This window comes from Mesoplodon mirus, assembly GCF_964341445.2.
Source record: "Mesoplodon mirus genome assembly, chromosome: 6".
NCBI classification, from domain to species: domain Eukaryota; kingdom Metazoa; phylum Chordata; class Mammalia; order Artiodactyla; family Ziphiidae; genus Mesoplodon; species Mesoplodon mirus.
In genome coordinates, this window is record NC_138982.1 from 131,919,447 (window position 1) to 131,941,251 (window position 21,805).

General features: G+C 35.1%; 1 protein-coding gene across 12 annotated transcripts in view; it reads right to left on the minus strand.

Annotated features, from left to right (window-relative positions):
* GRIK1 (glutamate ionotropic receptor kainate type subunit 1) overlaps positions 1–21,805 on the minus strand; it is a gene marked incomplete at both ends in the record, with an annotated part of 432,363 nt that overhangs the window by 10,358 nt on the left and 400,200 nt on the right. For 6 of the 12 annotated variants that reach the window (XM_082625512.1, XM_082625522.1, XM_082625518.1 and 3 more), the window contains 2 exons: positions 6,962–7,212; positions 12,117–12,342. In XM_082625512.1, coding sequence (XP_082481638.1) covers positions 6,962–7,212; positions 12,117–12,342 — 477 coding nt within the window. Of the gene's footprint in view, positions 1–5,477; positions 5,628–6,961; positions 7,213–12,116; positions 12,343–21,805 lie in introns of those variants that run through there. The other 6 variants (XM_082625513.1, XM_082625520.1, XM_082625519.1 and 3 more) reach the window with 2 other exon arrangements.

Below are 21,805 nucleotides of genomic sequence, written 5' to 3' on the forward strand. Positions count from 1 at the left end.
TTTACATCACTCAGGTTTTACTCATTATTTTTGTGTGTATCTGGATGTATACATTGTAATGTGGAAAATCATTGCTCTGCAGTACGGCCAATTAGTCATGTTTGGGCTGACAACTACAAAGCTCAGATTCTTCAGGGTGCTGAAACCACATAACACATTTGTAATGTTGGTTTTCTATCACAAGAATGCCTTTCTCTTTGCAAGTACAATTTCTTTGAAAATTTAAAGGAGAATCCCATTTTCCATGATACCAGTCTCTGTGGAAAGGATTTTGAAAGCAAGAATGATTTTAATATGCTTGTGCATCTGGACATAAAATTCCATAACTGTGAGAAGCATAATGAGATGGTTCCTAAAAGCAAGTTAAAACTGCGCATCGAGCAGAATTTTTTCATTATCAATAAGAGTTAATTAGTAATGCCACTTGGCACAGTGAGATGAGCAGAAAATAGTATAGGAAGTAAGAATACTTTGCTTTCCTTTTGCTTTTCAAGGCTGTTCAGGCTACTTTTAAATTGCTTACTAGGAAATAGACCTTAGAGTATAAGGGTCATGGGCTTTGAAACTAATTGGTATCCATTATTTTTCTGCTTTGCCACGGATGGCTCATATAGAACATAATATAGTGCTAGGCAAATGCAATGAGGTATTTAGAAATAATTTTCCTTGGATAGGTTTATAATCATATAATCCAGTTGATTTTCCTAAAGGCACAATCTCTATCTAACATGTATTCCTTAGGTAGTTCTAATTTTGCTGGAAAAACTTTAAAATAATTCAATTTATAATTTTAGTCTAAAACAAAATAAGCTTTAGTTTTTCCCTTATTGCATTAGGTTATACAGCCTTGTTAAGAAACAAATTAGACAACATTACATGCTCCATAGTTGTTGATGTATTTTTCAATCTGTTCATACCTCTCTGCTCTCTTCCTAACTTTAAACAATATTTCTCAGAGTATAATCCACAGATAATCTGCCAGTGTTAATAAAAACTCACACTTACCACCTAATTTGAAGTCACTCTGCTGTATTCAAGTTAATTTTAATAAAAACTCATGCTTACTAACTATTTTTCAGTAAAACAATGGTATTTAGGATTGTTGGAAGAAAACTCATGTAAGAAAAACTATTTAAAAAAAACCCTGTATTGAAGATAATTTTAATGAAAAATCATGTACATGACCTAATTTTAGAAAAAATCCTGCTATATGTAAGCTAATTTTTATGCAAACCAATGTGCACAACTAGTTTTAAGCATTCATTTTCAGGTTTCATTAAAAATTCCAATTCCTGGACTACACTTACTTAGGAGGAACCTCTGGAGTTACAGCCGATAATCTGTATTTTGAATAATTTCCCCAGGTAGTTCAGATGTACACTGGAGTCTGAAAACTAGTGACATAAAAAATAGAGTTTGAAAATTTTTCTTTTATGTTCAAGACCCTTTTATTTTTCTAAATTCACTTAAAATGCAATGGCCCCTCTTGGGGTCACTGTGGTCTTAGTGGTCATTTACTTGATGGCAAGAATTGGTTGTCTGAGAGCATATATTATATAAAAGGAGAAAGAGGGAAGTATAAGAAACTCAGGGTCTGAAATGAATGGTGGATTTCTCAAGGGAGGGAGAAAGCACAGAGAGACAGCAGAAAACTACCTACTTGAATATCTTGAGTAGGCCTACCACTTACAGCTAAACAGGAAGATTATCAATTGAATATGACATTTCTATCTCAAAGATGTTCACAGATTCTTCTTGAATTCTCCTTAGAGAGGGTTTATTGAATATTTAAGGCTAAATATATGCTGTATATCTTGCTTGAAATGAATGATCCTGCCTCTAGACTCAATCAATAAATAACAACAATTTCTTGAGTGCCAATTATACACAGAAGAGTATGCTTTAGGTCATTACTACACACTAGAGTCAACAGGGTACCTTAAAAACTGCTATTGTTCTGCCCCCACTCCAGACTAATGAAATTAAACTTTCTAGAGTTGAGGTTCATATTTTCCACTGTATGTCTTCATAGATTGCCATTTTGGATCCTTTTCTTGGGTACAATGAACTTGCCATTGATTTTTAATGCTTGTGAGAGGAAAAATGGTCTTAGAGATAGTTTGAACCTCTAAATTGAAAAACCTGTTTTCCAAACCAACTCTGTTTTAAGATGTGTGATAAATTGTATTTATTGCTCATGCTACCAGAGAGCAATACTTAATTTCTCTATAAGGAACTAACATCTGTTAACCATTATTTATTAACAGCCCTCTTATAAATGATTTAATTTTCTATGCCATTATATTATTTTATTTAATTATCAACACAAATGTAAGTCAGTATATTACCTTCATTTTTCAAATGAGGAAATTGAGATTCAGAGAAGTTTCAGAAAAAAAAAATCCCCGATAATAAGTGTTATTGCTTATTTAATGGCAACTCTGTGCTAGGCATGGTATTAGGTGTTTTGTACATTATCCCTGGATGAGATGCACATTATCATACAAGTGTTCCCTGTAGAACATTGGCCTGTCAATATGTTTTGGAGGAAAAAAGATTCTGTGATCTAACAGGTTTGGGAAGTACTGTATACTTTTCCTTCTTGTTGAAAATTCTCAATGTATTGTAACATATTAAACATACTGAAATGTCATGCAGTAAAGTGGCATTTGTCCTGGTGCTCCATGGGTTACCTGACCATGAACATCTTATTTGAGTAACACTTGCCAGTGAAAACCAATTTGAAAAATACTCCTTCAACACAACCTTATGACCTAGAAACTCTATCCCCCTATTACATATTAAAAAACTAAGGCTCTGAGAAATTCAATTATTTGTCTACAGACATTCAGCAAGTGACTCCACTAGAACTTGAACCTAAATTTGGCTGATTTAGAAAATTCTCTTTTGATTCTAAGTCTAGGACTCTGGGTCATTGACTCTGATATCTATTTGGGAGTCAACAGTTATTAAGGCTGAAATAAAATTGTGGAAAGGATTAAATGCAATACAGTAGGTCCCCTACATACAAAGGAGTTCCGTTCCGAGATCGTGTTCATAAGTCTAATTTGTTCATAAGTCCAAAAAAGTTAGCCTATGTATCCAATCGGCTATATAGTACTGTACTGTAATAGGTTTACTTTTCACACAAATAATACATAACAAACAAACAAACACAGAAAATAAACGTTTTTAATCTTACAGTACAGTACCTTGAAAAGTACAGTAGTGCCAACTACATCACTGCTGCTTTTATGCTTGCTTCTGGACATCCTGGGCTTGAAATAAAGCTACTATACTACTGTACTCTATACAGTACTGTACAGAAAAGTCCACAAAAGCACAACCACTTGTAGAGAATGTATGTACGTGACAATGTACTCCACATACAGGAGTTAACTTATATGACTGGACATGAGAACGCACGTTCGCATCTTTGAAAGTTCTCAACTTGAAGGTTGTATGTAGGGAACTTACTGTACTGTATGTTAAAACACTTTGAAACCATAAAATAATGTGTAACTCTCAGAATTAGGTAGTATACAGTTTAAAGTAGTACATAAATATTAATTTTATCCAAACCTCTGAATGACACTTTTAAAGGATACTCTCTGTAGAAAGACGTTTTGTTACCATTAACCCTGATCATCTATACCTCATCAATCACCGTTGAACTTTTTGGGTAGCATTTTTGATTTATTAAAGAGTCCTTGGGAATATAAATTTATGTAATTTGTGGTTTCTATATATAGAATCAATGAATTATGAATTATGTAATATTTATTTCAACATCTGATGTTTTTGATTATGAGGATGTGAACTCTGATCTAGGGCAAACAGTATGTTGCTTTTACCCCAATAACAGCTAATAAATGTCAGTGTAATTTATAGACATTTTCTTAAAAGTATATTTATTTAAAGAAGAAACCAAGACTGAGAAACAATCAGGACAAGAGTCAACTCTCCTGAACATGTTTTACTGGAGAAATCTAGAGTTGATTGAAGAGACTTGTGATTCAAAAATTGGAACCCATTTAAAGCTAAGCAAAGAGAAAGCAAAATGCTACATGATTGCACTGATGGCCTATCTCTACTTCTGAGAAATGTATTTTTGGGGATCACTTCACATGTCAAAAGGTAATCCCATTAAGGATAACAAAGACCAACTTATCCCATATTGAGGGAAGATGAAAGGCATCTTCAGTTCCCCTATTCACTGTGAAGAGGGAAAGAGCTCAGAGGGACAGCAGACATCCTGTCACAGCAAATTAAGTATGTAGTTGGCTTTCTATGTCACAAACTCAGAGTGAAAATTATTTACAGCATTTTAAATGCAGGTGGGAAATAAATCTACAAAGATCTGTAACTAATGTGTGTGGAAATTCTCTCATCTATTTATTTTTTCCTCCTTGTCCTTCTCCCCAGTATACTTGGAATGTATTGAAAATGGCAAAGGATCCAGAGTAATGAGTTTGAAAGTGGCAAGGCTCAGAAAAGATTGCTACAAAAACAACCACTCTCTTAGGACAAGAATGAAATAACATCTTGTGAAAAGATGTTCTTCAGTGCAAAGAATGAGGGCAAGTGAGTGGAAAATAGAAGATGCTAGGCATTAATCTCTAGCTTAGGACTGTGCTTGGAGCTTGCAAAATATAATCTATAGCTTGAAAAAAAATCACAGTTCCTTAAAGATTCTGAGCATACTACCTATCTGAACCTACAGAAGATTGTTAACCTCTACAAATAAATGTTACTTGAGAACTTGATGGTTATGAATTTCTCTGCAGGGATCATTTTTGACTATGTTGTGTCTTCCTGAGTGATGTTCACCTTAGCTAATGCTCTTCTTCCATGACACCAGAGGTTTCAAGTTTAGTTTTCATTTTCTGGGTCACTTTCTTGAATCTTTAAAATCTAAGACTTCTTGGAGTCTCAGTGTAAATAGTACATTTCAAATAGTAGACTCAATTTGAATTAAAAATTAACATTGTTAAGGAGTTATTATGAAAAGATGGGGCTTTGGGTACTTGGAAAGTGTGGATCTACAGAGTGTATGGTACAGGGAGAAGGAAAGAGGAGAAAAAAGGTTCACAAAGATGAAAAACATTCCTCAAAATATTATTTTGTTTTCATGCTTTGCACTGTTGAAAGTCTGAACGTACTTTTGCATGAGGCAAGAGTTGCTTATTTTTAATACATGAAAATACAACTAAGATAACCATTCTCTTGACAGTATAGACAATTTCTGTAAACACACATATCTTGGAGTCTGTATACCCCTAATATGCTGCTGTTTCAATATAAAATGCACATGTGTCTCCAGTGCATTGAATTCAATGTTCAGAGTACATGAGTTTTGCTATCTTAAAACAAGGATAGGGATTATGGCTATTTATGCTTAGTAGATACAGACATCATTAACACCACCAATTAGCAGAAGCAGTTTCTACTTGGCACAATTTTTTTTTCTTTAATGATTACACAGTGTGAATTGAGGACTGTGTCCGAATCCCTCTCTCCTCTCGAATTAATTTGCCACATTCTAAATCCGTAGATAAAGTGGTTCCAGAAGTGGAGTTGGTTGGATGGGTTTGCTTACACTGTAGTCCATAAAAGAAACAAAAAGCCTTGCATGCAAAAGAAATGAGAAAAATATAGAAAAATGAATAAATCATAAGCAAAAATGGGCGTTTAAATGAAAATTTAAATCAAATGAAGCTGGCAATTATGAGAAGCACATTAAAGCATAACATATACAAGCTTTTAGTTTTCAAATTATTTGCATAAAACAAGACACCTCAAGAGCAAATCGAAAGTTAAAGCAGATCAGTCCATTCTCCCTTTTAATTAGACCGTTTTCTCTAACAAGCTCTCTGAAAATGGTACCTAATGTTCTCACAATTGCCTTGTAATCTTGGGAAAATTTTCAGGATGAAACCAGGTTATAATCAATTATGCCCATCTCTGGGAACTTAAGGGGAGTCTCCACTTAAAGGAAGTGGGACTTGTATGAGATTATTAATCAAAACTGGCTACATTATTTGTGGGGTCCAGAACAAAATGGAAATGTAGAGCCCCTTGTTCCAAAATTATTAAGAATTTTAAGATTTTGATAGCTGAGAATTAAACTAGGCCCGTTATTAATAGTTCATAGTTTCAAAATTCTAACAATACTTTTAAACTGATTGGGTAACCAAATACTCTACAATGAGCATGAACTTTGTGTTTTGTTTATTCTCATATGCTTATGAAGGAATTATCTTTAATCACCATCATCTTATTCAGAACAGTGTAAGCTCTTGATGTGATCTTCATCAAAACTAAAAGTAACAGGCAAAAAATGGTTGACTGTTGAAATCAACCATAATCCTAAAATTTGGAAAAAATAGATTCTTTAATATATTTTATCATCATTCTGTACTGTTCATCATTTTTCTGGCAAATTTTTTTGTGAATTATTCTTTTACAAAACGTACTTTGATAGAGGTAGATGCTCAGTTTCAAAATATTACATTTATATCTTTATATAAATTGCTTTGTATTAGTACATGTGCTCAGTACATACACTTAGGAGATGTAACATTTCTCTCAAAGATCTTTTTATATATTTTCCTATTTTGGATTTACTTCTTCCTTGCTCTATCTAGGGTTTCTATCTTAAGAGTAAATAACTGTTAAAGAAATTGACTTAGTTTGGAACTTTTGCACTGTCATTCCAAATAATGATAATTGAATTTAGTGTGTAAGGTGCTTCCTTCTTCTCATTAATAAATGATGGGGCTACAGTGCCAGCAGCACCTGGCAGGGATTCAATAGCTCTTAGCTCTAACTCAAAAATGGCCCTTCTGGGCATCTAGTTCAGTAGACTGTTACAAAAAAGGGCAAGCATCCTTTAATCTCCCAAACTTAAGACAGATAACACAAACCAAAAACCACCTGGTCCTAGAAAGAGATGACTCACCTGCTCAATATCGTTGTTTTTCCGTGATTTGTATATAAATTCTCCAATGGCTACAAATACAGAAAGGACCAGTCCAGCAGCCAGAACAATGAAGATACCCCCAATATTTTCTACTCCCAGAGCACTGGCCTCTTTGTTGTCTTCCTCAGGGCAGCCATTTCCCCGCCACCATTTCTCTTTCATCATATGCAGTTTCCCCTCTTCTTGTAATTGAAGAATAGCAATAGTAATTTTATCCCGGTAAGGAGAACCTGTAAGTGAAGTCATTTGGATATTGGTCACCAAAAGGCTGAAGATGTGAAGAAGGATTATTGTCTTAGGGGTAACTACTTTATGGCTGTTGGAAAACCCCAATCCATAAGTTGACTAGCAAAGGGCAATCCTATATTTTGAAGGATCTAAATAATTGGACAGCAAAAAGCTGACATGTTGAGATTAACTCTTACCCAAACTGTCTGTTCCTTTTAAACAAGGAAAAGCTGAGCTGGGAATTCCATGACATCCTGCTGCTTTTGGTGAGTTTTTTATGAATCTTTTCCTACATTAGGGAATTTCATTGTTTAGATTCCACTTTTTCTAGGCTTTTGGATGTCTAATATTGTGACAGCCTGGCTAAATGATCACCAGTACCATTTTCTCTTCTTCCTATGGGAGTAGCTAGACATTTCCTAGTCTCCTTTACAATTCATTGTGGTGATTGACGGATTGCTAGCCATTGGGAGCTAAAGCAATGTATGACTATTTCCAGTTCTGTCTCATAAATCCTCCCAACATTATCCTCTATGTTTTCCCTCTCTTTCCTCATCAGCATGGGGGAAAGGATTTTAAGTCACTAGGGATAGTGGAACCACCAGTTAGAAAGGAATTGGGTCCCAGGATGACTGCATGAAGCAGAATCGCTCTTTCAACCCACTGTTGGACCATGACAAGTTCAAGAAATAAATATGTATTTTGTTGGCCACTAAAAATTTGCAGATGTTGGTTATAGTAATTAGTCCATACTGACTAATACACCTATTAAGATACTCTTATGAGTAGGTTTTGAATAATTTAAACAACATTCAGCTAGGTTTAGAAAATTTGCAAGCACTTTATTGATATTATTTATACTCTATTTTCTAGTAATGCCATTAAACTTTTAGTTATGTTAGGGCTAGAGAGCATCAATATGGTCCTGCAGCCACAGCTTGTCCAACACTGGATTCCTATGTTAATTAAAGCAAAGGAAGAAATTAAAAAAAAAAGATGGTAAGATTTCTTTCCCTAATTTCTCCTTGGACGCTAAGGATTTTTGTAAGTGTTTCTTCTACTTAGTAGGAAAGTAGTACATTCTAGCTCTTTCTGTTTGTAAACTTTAACGTTCTTCTTGGTGGAAATAGAAAAATGCAAAAAAAGTAGCAAATAGAAAAATGTGGCATCTTAGAACCAGAAGAGATCTTAGGAACCGTATAGTCCCAGTCTACTTATTTTTAGAATTGAAGAAATTGAGGGTGTGAAGATATGGGTGAAAGTAATAGTTGCTGGTAGAGCCAAGAATTTAACTCAATTCTCCTAACTTCTCTCTTAGTGTTATTTTCATTAAAGTTTCTCCCTTCACCCCCATGTCACCTCCCCCCTCCCCCATATACCTTATGTTCTAGGGCACGGTTAGAAAAGCAGAAGATTAATATTGTGACAATTGTCATTTTTCCCATTCCTCCCAAGGCTTCCTAAAGTCATTGTCAGTCCCTCAAGATCAAGTGTAAAAGAAGAGCAAAATGTTTTGAAGTTAGATTGTGGCTTATCAATTAAGAGTATGGATTTTTGGTGAGAAAATGGCTCTTGAAAGCCAAATTAAAAGATATTGGCTGCTTGCTTAAACAACTCCAGAATAATGGTTAGTGTCAAAATTAGCACCAGTAACAATAATATGTGAACAATTAAGTGAATCAATAGAGTTTTGTTTTAATGTACATGAAAGTGCTTTGAAGAGTGTGAAAATGATCCATAGGGTAAAAATTGCAGCAGTAATCATAGCAGTATACACAGTGGGTACTCAGTAAATGCTGACTGATGCCTTCCTTTTGCCTTCAGGCTGCACAATACCTAAAATATTTCAGGCAGATGGGGATTGGATCTCTGTTTAAGGTGGGTCTCTAAGGAAGGTAATTTCCAGCCTCCTGGTAACCTGTTTAAGCCTTAACTGCTCTCGTTCTCTTCAAGTTTTATTTTAAGTCCCTTAGGAGGCACATTTCCAGAGCTTCTGTCCTGAGAGTCTCTAAGAAACAAAGTCTTCGATTTTGCGTTGTGACTGAGCAACTTTGTCAATCTTTGACTGTGAGAAAGAATTTTAAGCCTTAAGGGAGTCAGGGCAAGACCAGAATTATGTGGAAAATTTTTTATATCTGAATATATTTTAGCTTCAAGTTTTGTTGTTGTTGTTGCTTAAATGGACTGAATGACATTGGAAGTGATTTATTACAAGTCACTCTAAAAAATACATATGTATACGCACGGATCTTCCTGAATAGCAGCTGATCTTTCTTAAAGTCAATTCATCATAGAAGAAACATCTCACAAATTTATCCAACAGCTGTATTCCCAATGGATGTATTCTCTCTGAGGTCTGCCATCTGTTCCAATTATTCCTTCATTGTTTTAGTTTTAAAAGGGTGACAGGTTTATAACCACTATGAAAAATTCCTGGAGTGTATTTCTTTTCATCTAGGGAGGGGGAAAAACTCTTCAACTTTGGAATTTGTATGTCAGAGAATGCATGAGGTTGGCAAAATGTAAACTGAACTGGAATATTCAAATCTCTTTATATCATATTATATAAAGTATAGTGATACTCATCACAGGGTCAACCTCACTCACATGGAGGCAGAGTCATTTTTAAAGCACTGCATTAATTTAGGAGTGTTTCAGAAAGGACCCCTTACTGCTTCCCCATTCCTCACCAATATTCCAATATTTTAATTTTAGAGTGGTAGTTCATTCAGTAGAAGAAATGCCTATTAAAAGTCTCATATTATAGTGTAAATATTCTCAGAAGAAGTGATACACATCATTATTTTCTATCATTACTACTACAAGACTGGAAATTTGGTGCACAAAGAGGGGAATTAAAAGGTGGTGGAGATGGAGCTGTGCATGGAATGGTAAAAGTACAGTTTTCAACTTTATAATTTAATCTAAAGATGGTTCCATTAAGAAACTATAGTTGCTTTTTCTAAGAAGACACAGAATATATTACAATCAATCATAACGTCTTGATTTTGAAAAGATTCAGGCAAAGTCACACAATCCTGGTGTTCTTGTCTGACTCATGGTCCATTTAACTAAAATCAGCAGTGATGGGATATAAAAAAATAACACGTCTAGCTTCTTTCTCCAGTCTTTAAAAAAAAAAAAAAAAGGGTTGTTGCTTGTGAGTTATTGTGAAGTGGTGGAAGGAGGGTTATAAAAAAAATAAAATGAGGTGATAAAGCCTGTTTAGGGAGATAGGACATTGTTTCTCAAATCAAAAAAGAAGCATAGTAACCTTTTAGTTAGTGTCTAACAATCCCACTGAGTTCTCTTCCGAGCACACTAACTTAGTTTTAGGAGAGCTTACCACTTGAGAAAAAAATGTACACTTCATTTGTAATACTGGCATTTTCATCAGGAAAAGTTATTGGAAATAAAGGGGCAAGAAGGTAGTTACAGTTTCCTTAGCCCAATCATTCTGAAGATTTATTTAGAGGACACACGTAACAACTTATTTAGAGGAAAAGGAGATCTTACCCAATTGATATAAGTTAATTTCTTTATAGCATATATTTATAGCATCAGATAGATTGCATGGAGTCAAATTGGTTATGTATTCATGTTCAAAGGTGGAGAGAGTTGACCTTCTTTATCTGGTTAATCAAATTAGTATTGATCAAAAGTTGAATATGGGCTACATAATCTTTTTTTAAAAAGTAAATTTATTGCCAAATTAAGCCATCAGGAATATTCACTTAAAATGTAATTTTTTTTTTTCATGAAAAATCAAAGACTTGATAATGTTGGGTTCTAATTCCCACAGCTACTGACCTGAAAGTCAGTTGCCCCCTTTAGATGAGTATGTTGTCTCTAATTCTCCATACTTGCTACCATTCCCTACTGCTTCTTCAAACCAACAAGCTTTATTCAATTATATCTGCTTGGCTTCTGTAAGCCTTTGAGTTTGTGATCCCTGTCTAGTGTTGAGGGAACTGGATAATCCCTTTCAACAGGTGAAAATAATAATATACCTTGAGTCCTTAATTATCTGATTTAACTGTAACTATGATTTCTTACTGGACAAACCCAGTGGTCTAAGATGGCCTCCAATTCCTCCCCTTGGGAATGCTTATCAGAAAATTACTGATGACTCACTTGAGAAGAGCAGATTGCTACCATATCAGAACCTTATACAATACAGTTTCTGTAGTGAGGGAAATAGAGAGTTTTTTTATAGGGAGGTCATTGTCCCTTGAATACAGAATATAGTTCTATATCTCAGACATGCAAGAAGACCTAGCTGTGTAGGTCTGTATGCCTACAAGGTAATAATATCCTTAGATTGAGCAGTGGTACAAAATCAAGGACTAGGAATATTTGGAAATTTTACATATTTATTAATGATTGAATCTGACATATTGCCTGAGCAAATTATAATTTAATCTTAATCCTTTTTCTTTTGACAGATATAGTTTTGCTATTCTATCTATTTACATAGAACACTAGCTCTTTAACTTTGTCATCTATATGTATAGTTAATTTTGTTGTATTCTAATATAATTTAAGATAGAAAAAACTATACAGGCATATATAGGAACTGAAGAAAATAATGAGAAGTGTGTTAATTAGGAAGATATTCTTTTAACAACATTTGGGGTAAAATAATAAAATCTATGTACTCAATGTATATGCAATGGTAGAACTTGAAAGAAACAATGAGTTAAAAGTTTATTATGTTAAATATCTTGGAATCTTCAATTCAGAGCATGCCTATGATCTGTACTGGCATTTCCCTTATTTATTAGTCCGCTGAAGGCATTGTAGACTTTCTCAGAATGTAGAGTAGATATCTCTGAGCCCATTCCTTTCTATACGTTGTAACTGACATTGCCCATCTCAGTCTTTGCTGCTGCCTTGCCTCTCTTACCTATAGGTGTTCCCACTCCATAACCTTTGGAGTCAATGAGGCCCCCGATCTGAGTGAGGTTGCAGTTTCTCTGCGTCACATATTCAATGTTGGTGGACTCCATCAGCAAGGCATAGTCAGTGGTGAGCACTCGTTGGATGCCCACATCACTGTTTTTGACCAGGGCAGTCTGCTGCCTGCTACTCATAAAAGCCCACATCTTCTCATAGGTGGATATCTTCGATTTCTGCAGGGAAAGAAAGCACACCCACCACCAGAGAGTGCTGAGAAAATATGTCCTAAAGCTATTCAAAATTCCTGGGGTTCAAATAGCATAGGGAGGATTCTTTCTCTTTAGGTAGGAAACCGGTATTGATGATCCTGGGACTTCAGTTTGGTAGTTGAAAAGAGCCCAATTCACTATAGGAAAACACCTTTGGAGGCACTGAGGCAACTACAGAGGAAAAAGAGAACTTACCCAACTGATGTAAAACATTGCCTCAAGATCCTTTGGCTGATTTCAGTAGGGAAGAAAGAAGATTAGTATCAATGGCAACATTTGCCTAATGAACTCTGGCCACCTAAGAACAGTCCTCAAGGCCCACTAAGCCAAGGGGTGACTAGATCACCCCAAGACTCTACTCATTTATTCCATTTCCTTCAACGACTTAACTTCAATAGGCATTGTTTTGCTTTTTTCTTGTATGTAAGTTTTAATACCTGATCCAACATTCCTTTGCAGGGGACAGCCTTGGGATAAATCACATACCTTCTCTGCTTTATTTATAAAAGAACTGCCAATTACTCTTATCTTTCCTAGAAAACTTAGAGTGCAAATGCTCTTTTCAGATTAAAATTCAGATCAGAAAACTCTTCCTACTGTATTTTTATAAGCCTTTTTATATGTACATTCAATTTTAAATTGCAATTATATTTTAGATAATGAGGACTGAATTTTCATTTGAAAGTGTTCATGATTTTGTCTTTTCCTTTATTCTTCAGCTTCTTGATTCAATAATAAGCCATAAATATGGTATATATTACATATGCATCTATACCTTCCACTATCTCATTATCTTACTTTCTTTGTTAAAATATACTACCTAAGTTTTGATATTGCTTAGGTACAAATTTTCTATTCTTTTGAATAGTGGTCTGTAAATAGTTTACATTTTATTCTGTAATTTCCATATTGTTCCAATTTTTTCTGTATTTGTCTTCATTTGCATCAACACTCCCCTCCATTTATTTGGAAGATGGAAGAGATTATGAGAATTACTGATAATTCCAAGCTACTCCAGCTCTTGCGTTGTATATGGTACACACATACACACACACACACATGAGCTTCCTTGGAAGGCACAGAGCTTATCATCTCAGGAGTGAAAGAAAGTTTAAAACATGATTTGGGGCCACAGCAATAAATGGAATACCTGTGGAATAAACTATAGTGTGGTTATTCATGGTCAAGTGTTCCTGAAGGCTCACTCAGTTCCTAACTCTATTTAAGACCTGGGTTAATGCTGTAGGCTTTATGAGTTAAGGGAGGACAGATGGCTTTATTTTGGATTGTTAGGTATTTGAAGAACCCCTTGAGAAAGGTCTCGTGAGACAAATAGCAATTCAATATACAGTACCTTATAGATGCTGGTATTTTATGAAAACCATTTTGTCATGATTAGGCCCCTGTGAATTACTCTTCACCCCAACAGATATCTGAAAGTTGAGGTTCATGTCTCCATGAAAAAGGTATGTTTTTGAGGTAGGGTTCAATGCCTCATTTGTTGGGTAATTTTAGCCTGGAAAAGTCTGTTAATGTTAAATTTATAATAAAGAGCTACTTGTACACGTGCAGGGAGGTCAGTCGGTCTTTTGGCAGTAAATGCACTGCTGGGAAAATTATTCTTCCACCAGGAAACTACCTTAAGGGAAAATCATTTTCTTAGAATAATGAAATTTTACGGTTAATGGAAACTTTAGAAATTGGCTCATTCATGCTGTTTTCACAGAGGGGGATATTTTGGTACAGAAGATTGAAGACTTCATGAAAGTCACAAAACTGGTTAGTATCAGAGCTAATACTGGACCTCTGGACCCCTGACATCTAATTTAATGCTCTTTCCACTGTACCATGCTGATTTTGGGTAGGTGAATGTCAATCTTGCCAAAATTCTTCTGAGAATGATCTTAGTCTTATTTGATCTACCTGTGACAATATAGCTTATATTCATGAACTCATATTATGCCCTGAGGTTGTTTGCTATTTGGTATCACGTTAATCCAACTAGGAGTTAGTTTCCATATAAAAAAAATCCATAAAACATCTATTTTTTCCACTGTATTTAAATTTTATTAAAAATGAATTTTGTAAATAGTTAGAAAACTGGATTTTTTGGTCTATGGGAGTTGAGGACAAAACAAAGTAAATGATCAGTTCATTTATGGGAAACAAAGTGGGAGGAGTCCTTTTAGGAATCCAGGAATTGAAGGACGTGGAAAAGGATGATAAGATTCAACTCAAAACCTTCACATCTGTTATTGAGCTTAATCAGGTGTGGTTCTCAAATTACCTGCATTGAAGGACTGTCTATTTTTCATTCCATGGCAGACCTATCTGTGGTCCTACCAAGTGGGATTAGTATGCACTCATACCAGATGTGGCTCACCATGTTGGCATTTGACAGCCCTCAAAGTGGTCTACATTCTTGGAACAGTATCCATTAATCATGTTCTTTTTTAAAAATTTCTTTTATTATTTTATTTTTGGCTGTGTTGGGCCTTTGTTTCTGCGCATGGGCTTTCTCTAGTTGTGGTGAGTGGGGACTACACTTCATTGTAGTGCACAGGCTTCTCATTGTGGTGGCTTCTCTTGTTGTGGAGCACAGGCTCTAGGCACGTGGGCTTCAGTAGTTGCAGGAATTGGGCTTTGGAGCTGTGGCATGTGGGCCCTAGAGCATAAGGGCTTCAGTAGTTGTGGCTCACAGGCTCTAGAGCACAGGCTCAGTAGTTGTGGCACATGGGTTTAGTTGCTCTGCAGCATGTTGGATCTTCCAGGACCAGGGATCAAAACCATGTCCCCTGCATTGGCAGGCGGATTCTTAACCACTGCATCACCAGGAAAGTCCCTCATTAATCATGTTCTCGGTGCCACCACAATATCCAAGAGCTAAAGAACTTCTAAAGTCTTACTCTCAATTTCTTTTATCTCATCACAGCTTAGTAACACAATGTTCCCTGAGTCAACACGTTTGTCACACCACACTTTAACTAGCACTGCTCTGTGGAGCTGAAGGTCATGGATTTAATTCAACCACACTTACTTCTTCCTTTTTGGAGTAGAAGGTTGTTCTTGGCTTGAACTGCCTGAGGTGCTGGAAGAGAAATCTAGCAGGCATGGAATTTGAACCATTGAACAGCAGAACTTTTTCTAAGAAAATGATCACTTGGGGGACTTGCTCAAGTTGAAGGCATAGGGAACATTCTAAATTTCTTTGACCCCCCCTACTATTTTTGCTCCAGTCTAATAATGGTAAACATAATGGGACAGAGAATAGCACCCTTCTGCTTTCATTTAAAGTTCTCTTTCATCATTTAGAAAGTTTGCTGTTGTGGGGATCCATTGTATTCTACATTTGAAATTATAGACTGTTTGACAAGCTGGGGAGATCAGATGAATAGGAAGACCCAGAATGTGGCTAAGGAATAACCTTTTTAACAGTTAAAAATATCTGTAGATGGCTCAAGAACCTTAGGATAAAGTGAGTTTTCTACTACTGGAAACATACAAGAGGAATTTCATGGATGGATGAGTTGCACTTAAGGATCCTTCAACCCGCAGGTTCTACTCTCTAGACCAAACTTTTCATATTACTTATGCAGGTCCTGACTTCACAGACAGTTAACTGCCATCCAGGGGTCATATTGGTTAGTGAAAGAACTAATATAGAGTCATGTCCTCTTTCCTCCTTATTCCTGAGTTCCATTCACTGTCAAACCATGTTCTGTGATGTTTATTTTTTGTTTGGTCAAAAAGTACTATTCTAAGAGTAGTTAAATTAGATTTATTTCTTTTTAATAGACTATATTTAAGACAGATTTTAATAATTCTTAAAAGTAGAAGCATACTTCATGGGACATTATCATAAATATTAAAAGACTTAGCAAACGGTTTGAATGACAGACTGGATGTTTCTGCACTTGTAAATCTTCTGTAGTCTCAGCCTGCTAAATTGCTCTAAATGATATATATTTAAAAAGAAGAAACAGTGATTGCAACTTATTTCACTGAATATGCCAAACGTTAATTAGAATATTTGTAAAGTACTCTGAGCTTCTTATCAAAAGTCACAAAAACTGAAAAGTCCTCATTTATTAAATCTGAAATCATCCAGGTTTTTTTTTTTTTTAATCCTAGAGGGGTGTCAAGGTTAAATACATTTACTTTGTCTGGTTAAACCTGGTTATGTGGCTATTCTGATGCTGATGAAATATTGTTGGCAAAGAATAAGCATTCTTTTCATCTAAAATCTGTTATAAGGGAGTATTACTGTATCACCATCTTATGACTGTTGTTTATTTCTCTTTTTTCTCCCATAATGCATGCAAGTTAAACACTCAATGGCAAATAATTTACAATGGGTCTCTGTGCAGTTAAAAACTATTTATTGAAAATAGTAATAATAACCAGCATGTGCAATGTTTACTGTGTGCCCAAAACTATTCTAAGCACTTTGCATGTATTAATCTATTTAATCTTCACAGTGTTAATATGAGAAAGATACCATTATTATTTCTCCTTTACAGATGAAGAAACAGAATACCAAATAAAGAAATGATGAAACCAGGATTTGATCCCAGCAATCTGGCTCCAGGGTTTGTGTTCTTAACTAATAGGGAATCAACTGTTTGTTTTAATACACAGAACATCAAACTTATGACTTGGCTAATGTTTTAACATCACTGACACATTTTCTAAAGAAATAATTTCAGTAAATAGCTGTGGCATCTTTCTATTATAACTGGAGCTGCTGAATATCTTGTAGTAATCACACAATGCATGGAAACAATTTATATGATTTTAGATAGCTTATATTTGTTTAGACAAAAAATTAGACAGTGTTTTAGGAAGTGCAACAGTTGGAACCTGGAAGGAAATGTAGATATTGTTTATATTTTTCCTTATTTTGTATTTCATATAGTTCCATTGTTTTCAGCTTCAGGGTTTCTGCTATAACAGGAAAAATATGTGTAAATTCTGGAGTGTAATACAATCTTAAGACTGATAGAACCTGCATTTTATAGACATATCCCTCTAAGATTTCATTTTTACTGAAATAAACATTATTTATCACATTATTTCTTCAACCAGGTTATAGGGCTTCTGCAGAAAAGATGTATAATCTTATTATTCAGTAGAACGAAAAACTGTGCAAGTCTACTTCAGACCAACATGCTTGAAGACTTTATATATATACCTGTTTATATGTTTATTTTTACATATATCCATACCCTATGCATATACACTGAAGATAGATTATTGATATTTGATTTTTGTTATCTTGTCAAAAATGATCATATAAATATTGTAAATATATGCTTATTGAACAAATAAAACACCAAATATAATTACATTTTAAAATCTGATCTCCAATTTACTCTTACTTTACATAAATTCCTATTTTAAAAAAAGCACACCTTAAAAATCAGTCAAAGACATGGAAATCAGCCATGTAGAAATCCAAACTTATAAAGCAGATATATCAGAGGTGAATAGTTGCCTTAAAAGCAACAATTTCCTCTAACACAAGATTAGATCTATCATTTCATGAAATAATAAATTCTCATGGACATTTAGGTTGTTTCCATGTCCTGGCTATTGTAAATAGTGTCCATGAGAATTTATTATTTCATGAAATAATAGATCTGATCTTGTGTTAGAGGAAATGGTTGCTTTTAAGGCAACTATTCACCTCTGATATATCTGCTTTATAAGTTTGGATTTCTACATGCCAGGACATGAAAGTAACCTAAGTGTCCATTGACAGATGAATGGATAAAGATGTGGCACATGTATACAATGGAATATATTAAAAGAAATGAAATTGAGTTATCTGTAGTGAGGTGGATGGACCTAGAGTCTGTCATACAGAGTCAAGTAATTCAGAAAGAGAAAAACAAATACTGTATGCTAACACATATATATGGAACCTAAAAAAAAAAAAAAAAGAGGTTCTGAGGAACCTAAGGGCAGGACAGGAACAAAGCCAGAGACATAGAGAATGGACTTGAGGACTTGGGGAAAGGAGAGGGTAAGCTGGGATGAAGTGAGAGAGTGGCATTGACATATATACACTACCAAATGTAAAATAGATAGTTAGTGGGAAGCAGCCACATAGCACAGGGAGATCAGCTCTGTGCTTTGTGAGCACCTAGAGGGTTGGGATAGGGAAGGTGGGAGAGAGATGTAAGAGGGAGGGGATATGGGGATATACATATACATATAGCTGATTCACTTTGTTATACAGCAGAAACTAACACAACATTGTAAGGCAATTATACTCCAATAAAGATGTTAAAAAAATTCTCATGGATTTAAAAAAATATGAGTTAATTTACAAAAATCACTTTGAAGGAAGACTCTCAGATGAAAGCATTTATACTATAGTGAGGGGCCTGTGTCTTTCAAATGTATATAATATGATCATTGCAGTTGATTTTGCTCTTATCTTGAATTGATAGAAAGTTATGACATTTGCAGAATTTCCTAGGCTATAAATTCTTGTGTTCCCTTTAAAAAAATTCCCTCAGTGGGATTTAAACACCTTTGCTAAAACATTTTTCATGTTTTTCTCCTGTCTAAAGATTGGTCCATTACAGGCAATATAACAGGATTTGGAAAAGGTTAACTTCAATTGACCTCATGGATTTCTCCCTAAACAAATACATTTTTAAACTATAGGGACTTAACATTTTGGACACTGAAGGTAAAATTAGCTAGATCTTTCAAACATCAGCTAATAGCTCTTATGTGAAGAGTGCCTTCTTATACAGAGAAGTTTGTGAAATGTCTTTCATTTTGTGCTTCATTATATGACTATTTTTGTCTGAAACTTGTCTCCCCATAATGTCTCATTGCTTCACATCCACTGGTGCAGTGCTCAGTAACTTTCTTGAAATGTCTTTTGGGTTAATGATAGTACCTAACCACTCTCTGGAAGGAGGTTATAAAAGTTAGAGAGTCCATTCCCACAGCTGGTCCAAAGTCCCCAGACCATGAAACCAGTAATGACAAGTCTGTTACGATTTTTTTAAACCTATTTTATTCAAGTCATTTTAGATTGAGTCATGATCTAATCTGTGTAATCCTCTGACTTGGGTCTGAGAGGATAGTGATTTTTTACAGGGCAAGCTTCTACTGAGAAGCATTTCTTACATGAGTATTTTCTACCATTCTGGCTCACAGGGACTTCTGATGTTCACACCACTTCCTGTCTGCACAATGCATGCTACTTAACCACATGTTGCATTGTATTTAACAGGTCTGTGTGCATCTTGTTTCTTTATTGTTATTCAGGCCTTCAAGCCCTGAAAAAGTTTATATCTTCCCCTTCCTATCTCTTACAGTGCCAACATCAAAAACTGGTCAAACTGGAGATCCTGGGAAAAATATAAATTAAACTGAACTGAGTTGAACTGCCTTATTCTGCTTCTCAGCTGAATTCTGAGGGCAGCCTCACATCTGTTGCTTATCTACCATCTGGAAGTTGTTCTTCTGCTAATTCCTGTATATGCTCAGCAAAGCTTCCAAGGACTGAGGTCTTTGTCTGACTTGGCCTCTGAAAGTCTTTGAGATTTTGGGCACTGGCACTCTCTCTGGACTTTTCTGTCCAGTAGCAGAAGGCACACCTCCCAGGATCAGTAAGGAAGCTGAACAAAGACCAAACTAAAGTTGTGTATTTTTTTTTTTTAATTCAGAAAGTTGAAAAAAGTAGGACTAATAGCTAAGAGTAAGGGTTGGATGTTAATGGTGATGATGTTTTTGGTGATAATTATAATAATTAACATTTTCCCCTTTTTTATTTAACATTTTTATTGTTCTAATTTGTCATATAGTATTATAAGCACACTACCTCTAAGTTATTTATTTCTTAAAATAATATTTTGAGCTAGATATTATCCTCAATTTACAGACAGAAGAATTGAGGTACAAAAGGGTTGAAATAACTTACCAAGGTCTACATAGCTAATAAGCAGTAATATCAGAATTTGAACCCAGGTTCTAGAACAAAACTTTACTGTAAGTTTTAATTTATATCACAGCATTTTATTATAGTCATAACTCCTGAGAAGACTGGCTGGTATCCCTAATCTCTGAACAATGAACTAAAACCATTATTTCGCTTGGATGATGGTTTGCAAGAGACATTGAGAAATCTATTTTTTCAGGCCTCAAATGGTTCTTAAGCTTCTACATGATAATCCTTTCTTCATCTGGGAAAAAAAATGAGTTGATAAACTACCACTGTGAGACCAAAGTTTGGGCTATTCCATTTATCCATAAGGGTGATTAATAGAATTACAAGGAGAAAAGACAATTTTTGCACATGTCCTACATTTTATGAGATGTGGAGAAAATCAGTGTCTTAGTGCTCCATATTAAAATCAAAAGTTGTAGTTGGATGCCATTGCTGTCAACGTTCTTGGGTATAAAAGAGGAAATGGCTTCAGGAAATCTGTCCCCAAGTTGTGTCCACAGAACTTGACTGTGAACTGACTACTCTGTGTTTCTCTTAAGATACTGAGGGTGGTCTCAGACAGTGGAGAGGGCAGGAAAAGCCTTTATCATTTAAGATTTTAAAACAATTGAAAGGACCAAGCAATTCAGCAGCAGAGAGATGAAAAACCAATATAATTAATATCATATTATTAACTAGTATTATCCTGAGTAGAAAATCAAAGGGAGTTTGTTTAAAAATCTCTTAAATGAAGTCTCTTGAAGTTCTGAATTACTGGTATACTGATTTATAAAAAGATTCTATTTAAACTTGTTAGCCAAGGACAAATACATGGTTCCAATATTTGGAGGATCTCCTAAAATATCTTCGACAGTCGATGAAACACTCTGCCTCTCTTTAACTTTGACCCGGTAATTGGTCTACTGGTGAATGATACCTTTTCACCAAATAGGCATTATATCATCCATAGTCTTTAAGATTCAGGGTGCAGATGACCTTGAGGAAGTGTAATGTTTAATAAGCATCATTAACTAAGTGCCCTTGGCCACAAAACTTAAAATTGTTCTTTTCTTCATGGGCATCAGCCAGGATCTTGAGGTGTCCATCTGTAAAGCCTTGTGAATGTATTTGTAATTGAATTTACGATTTAATCCCAGTTCTTTGTGTAAATACAGTCCCGGTGATCACTGTGGTTGTTCTACATACAAATGACTCAATGAAGGAAAACTGTTTCAGCTTCCCTTGTCTCAGACATGAAGTACCTTGACCCAGCAGTTGCTTAATAAATGTCAGTTTATTCCCTCAGCCTTGCCTGAATTCAGATGATGGATAGTGAAACCTCACCTGAGCTATGAAAAAAAAACCACTTTTTTTCATGTTGAAAATCAAATATCATATCTGAAATCTAAGGTCTTGTTCTCTGTAAGAAAAACAAAGTCCAGAAAAAAAGTCAATGGCTTTGGATGGAAATTTTAG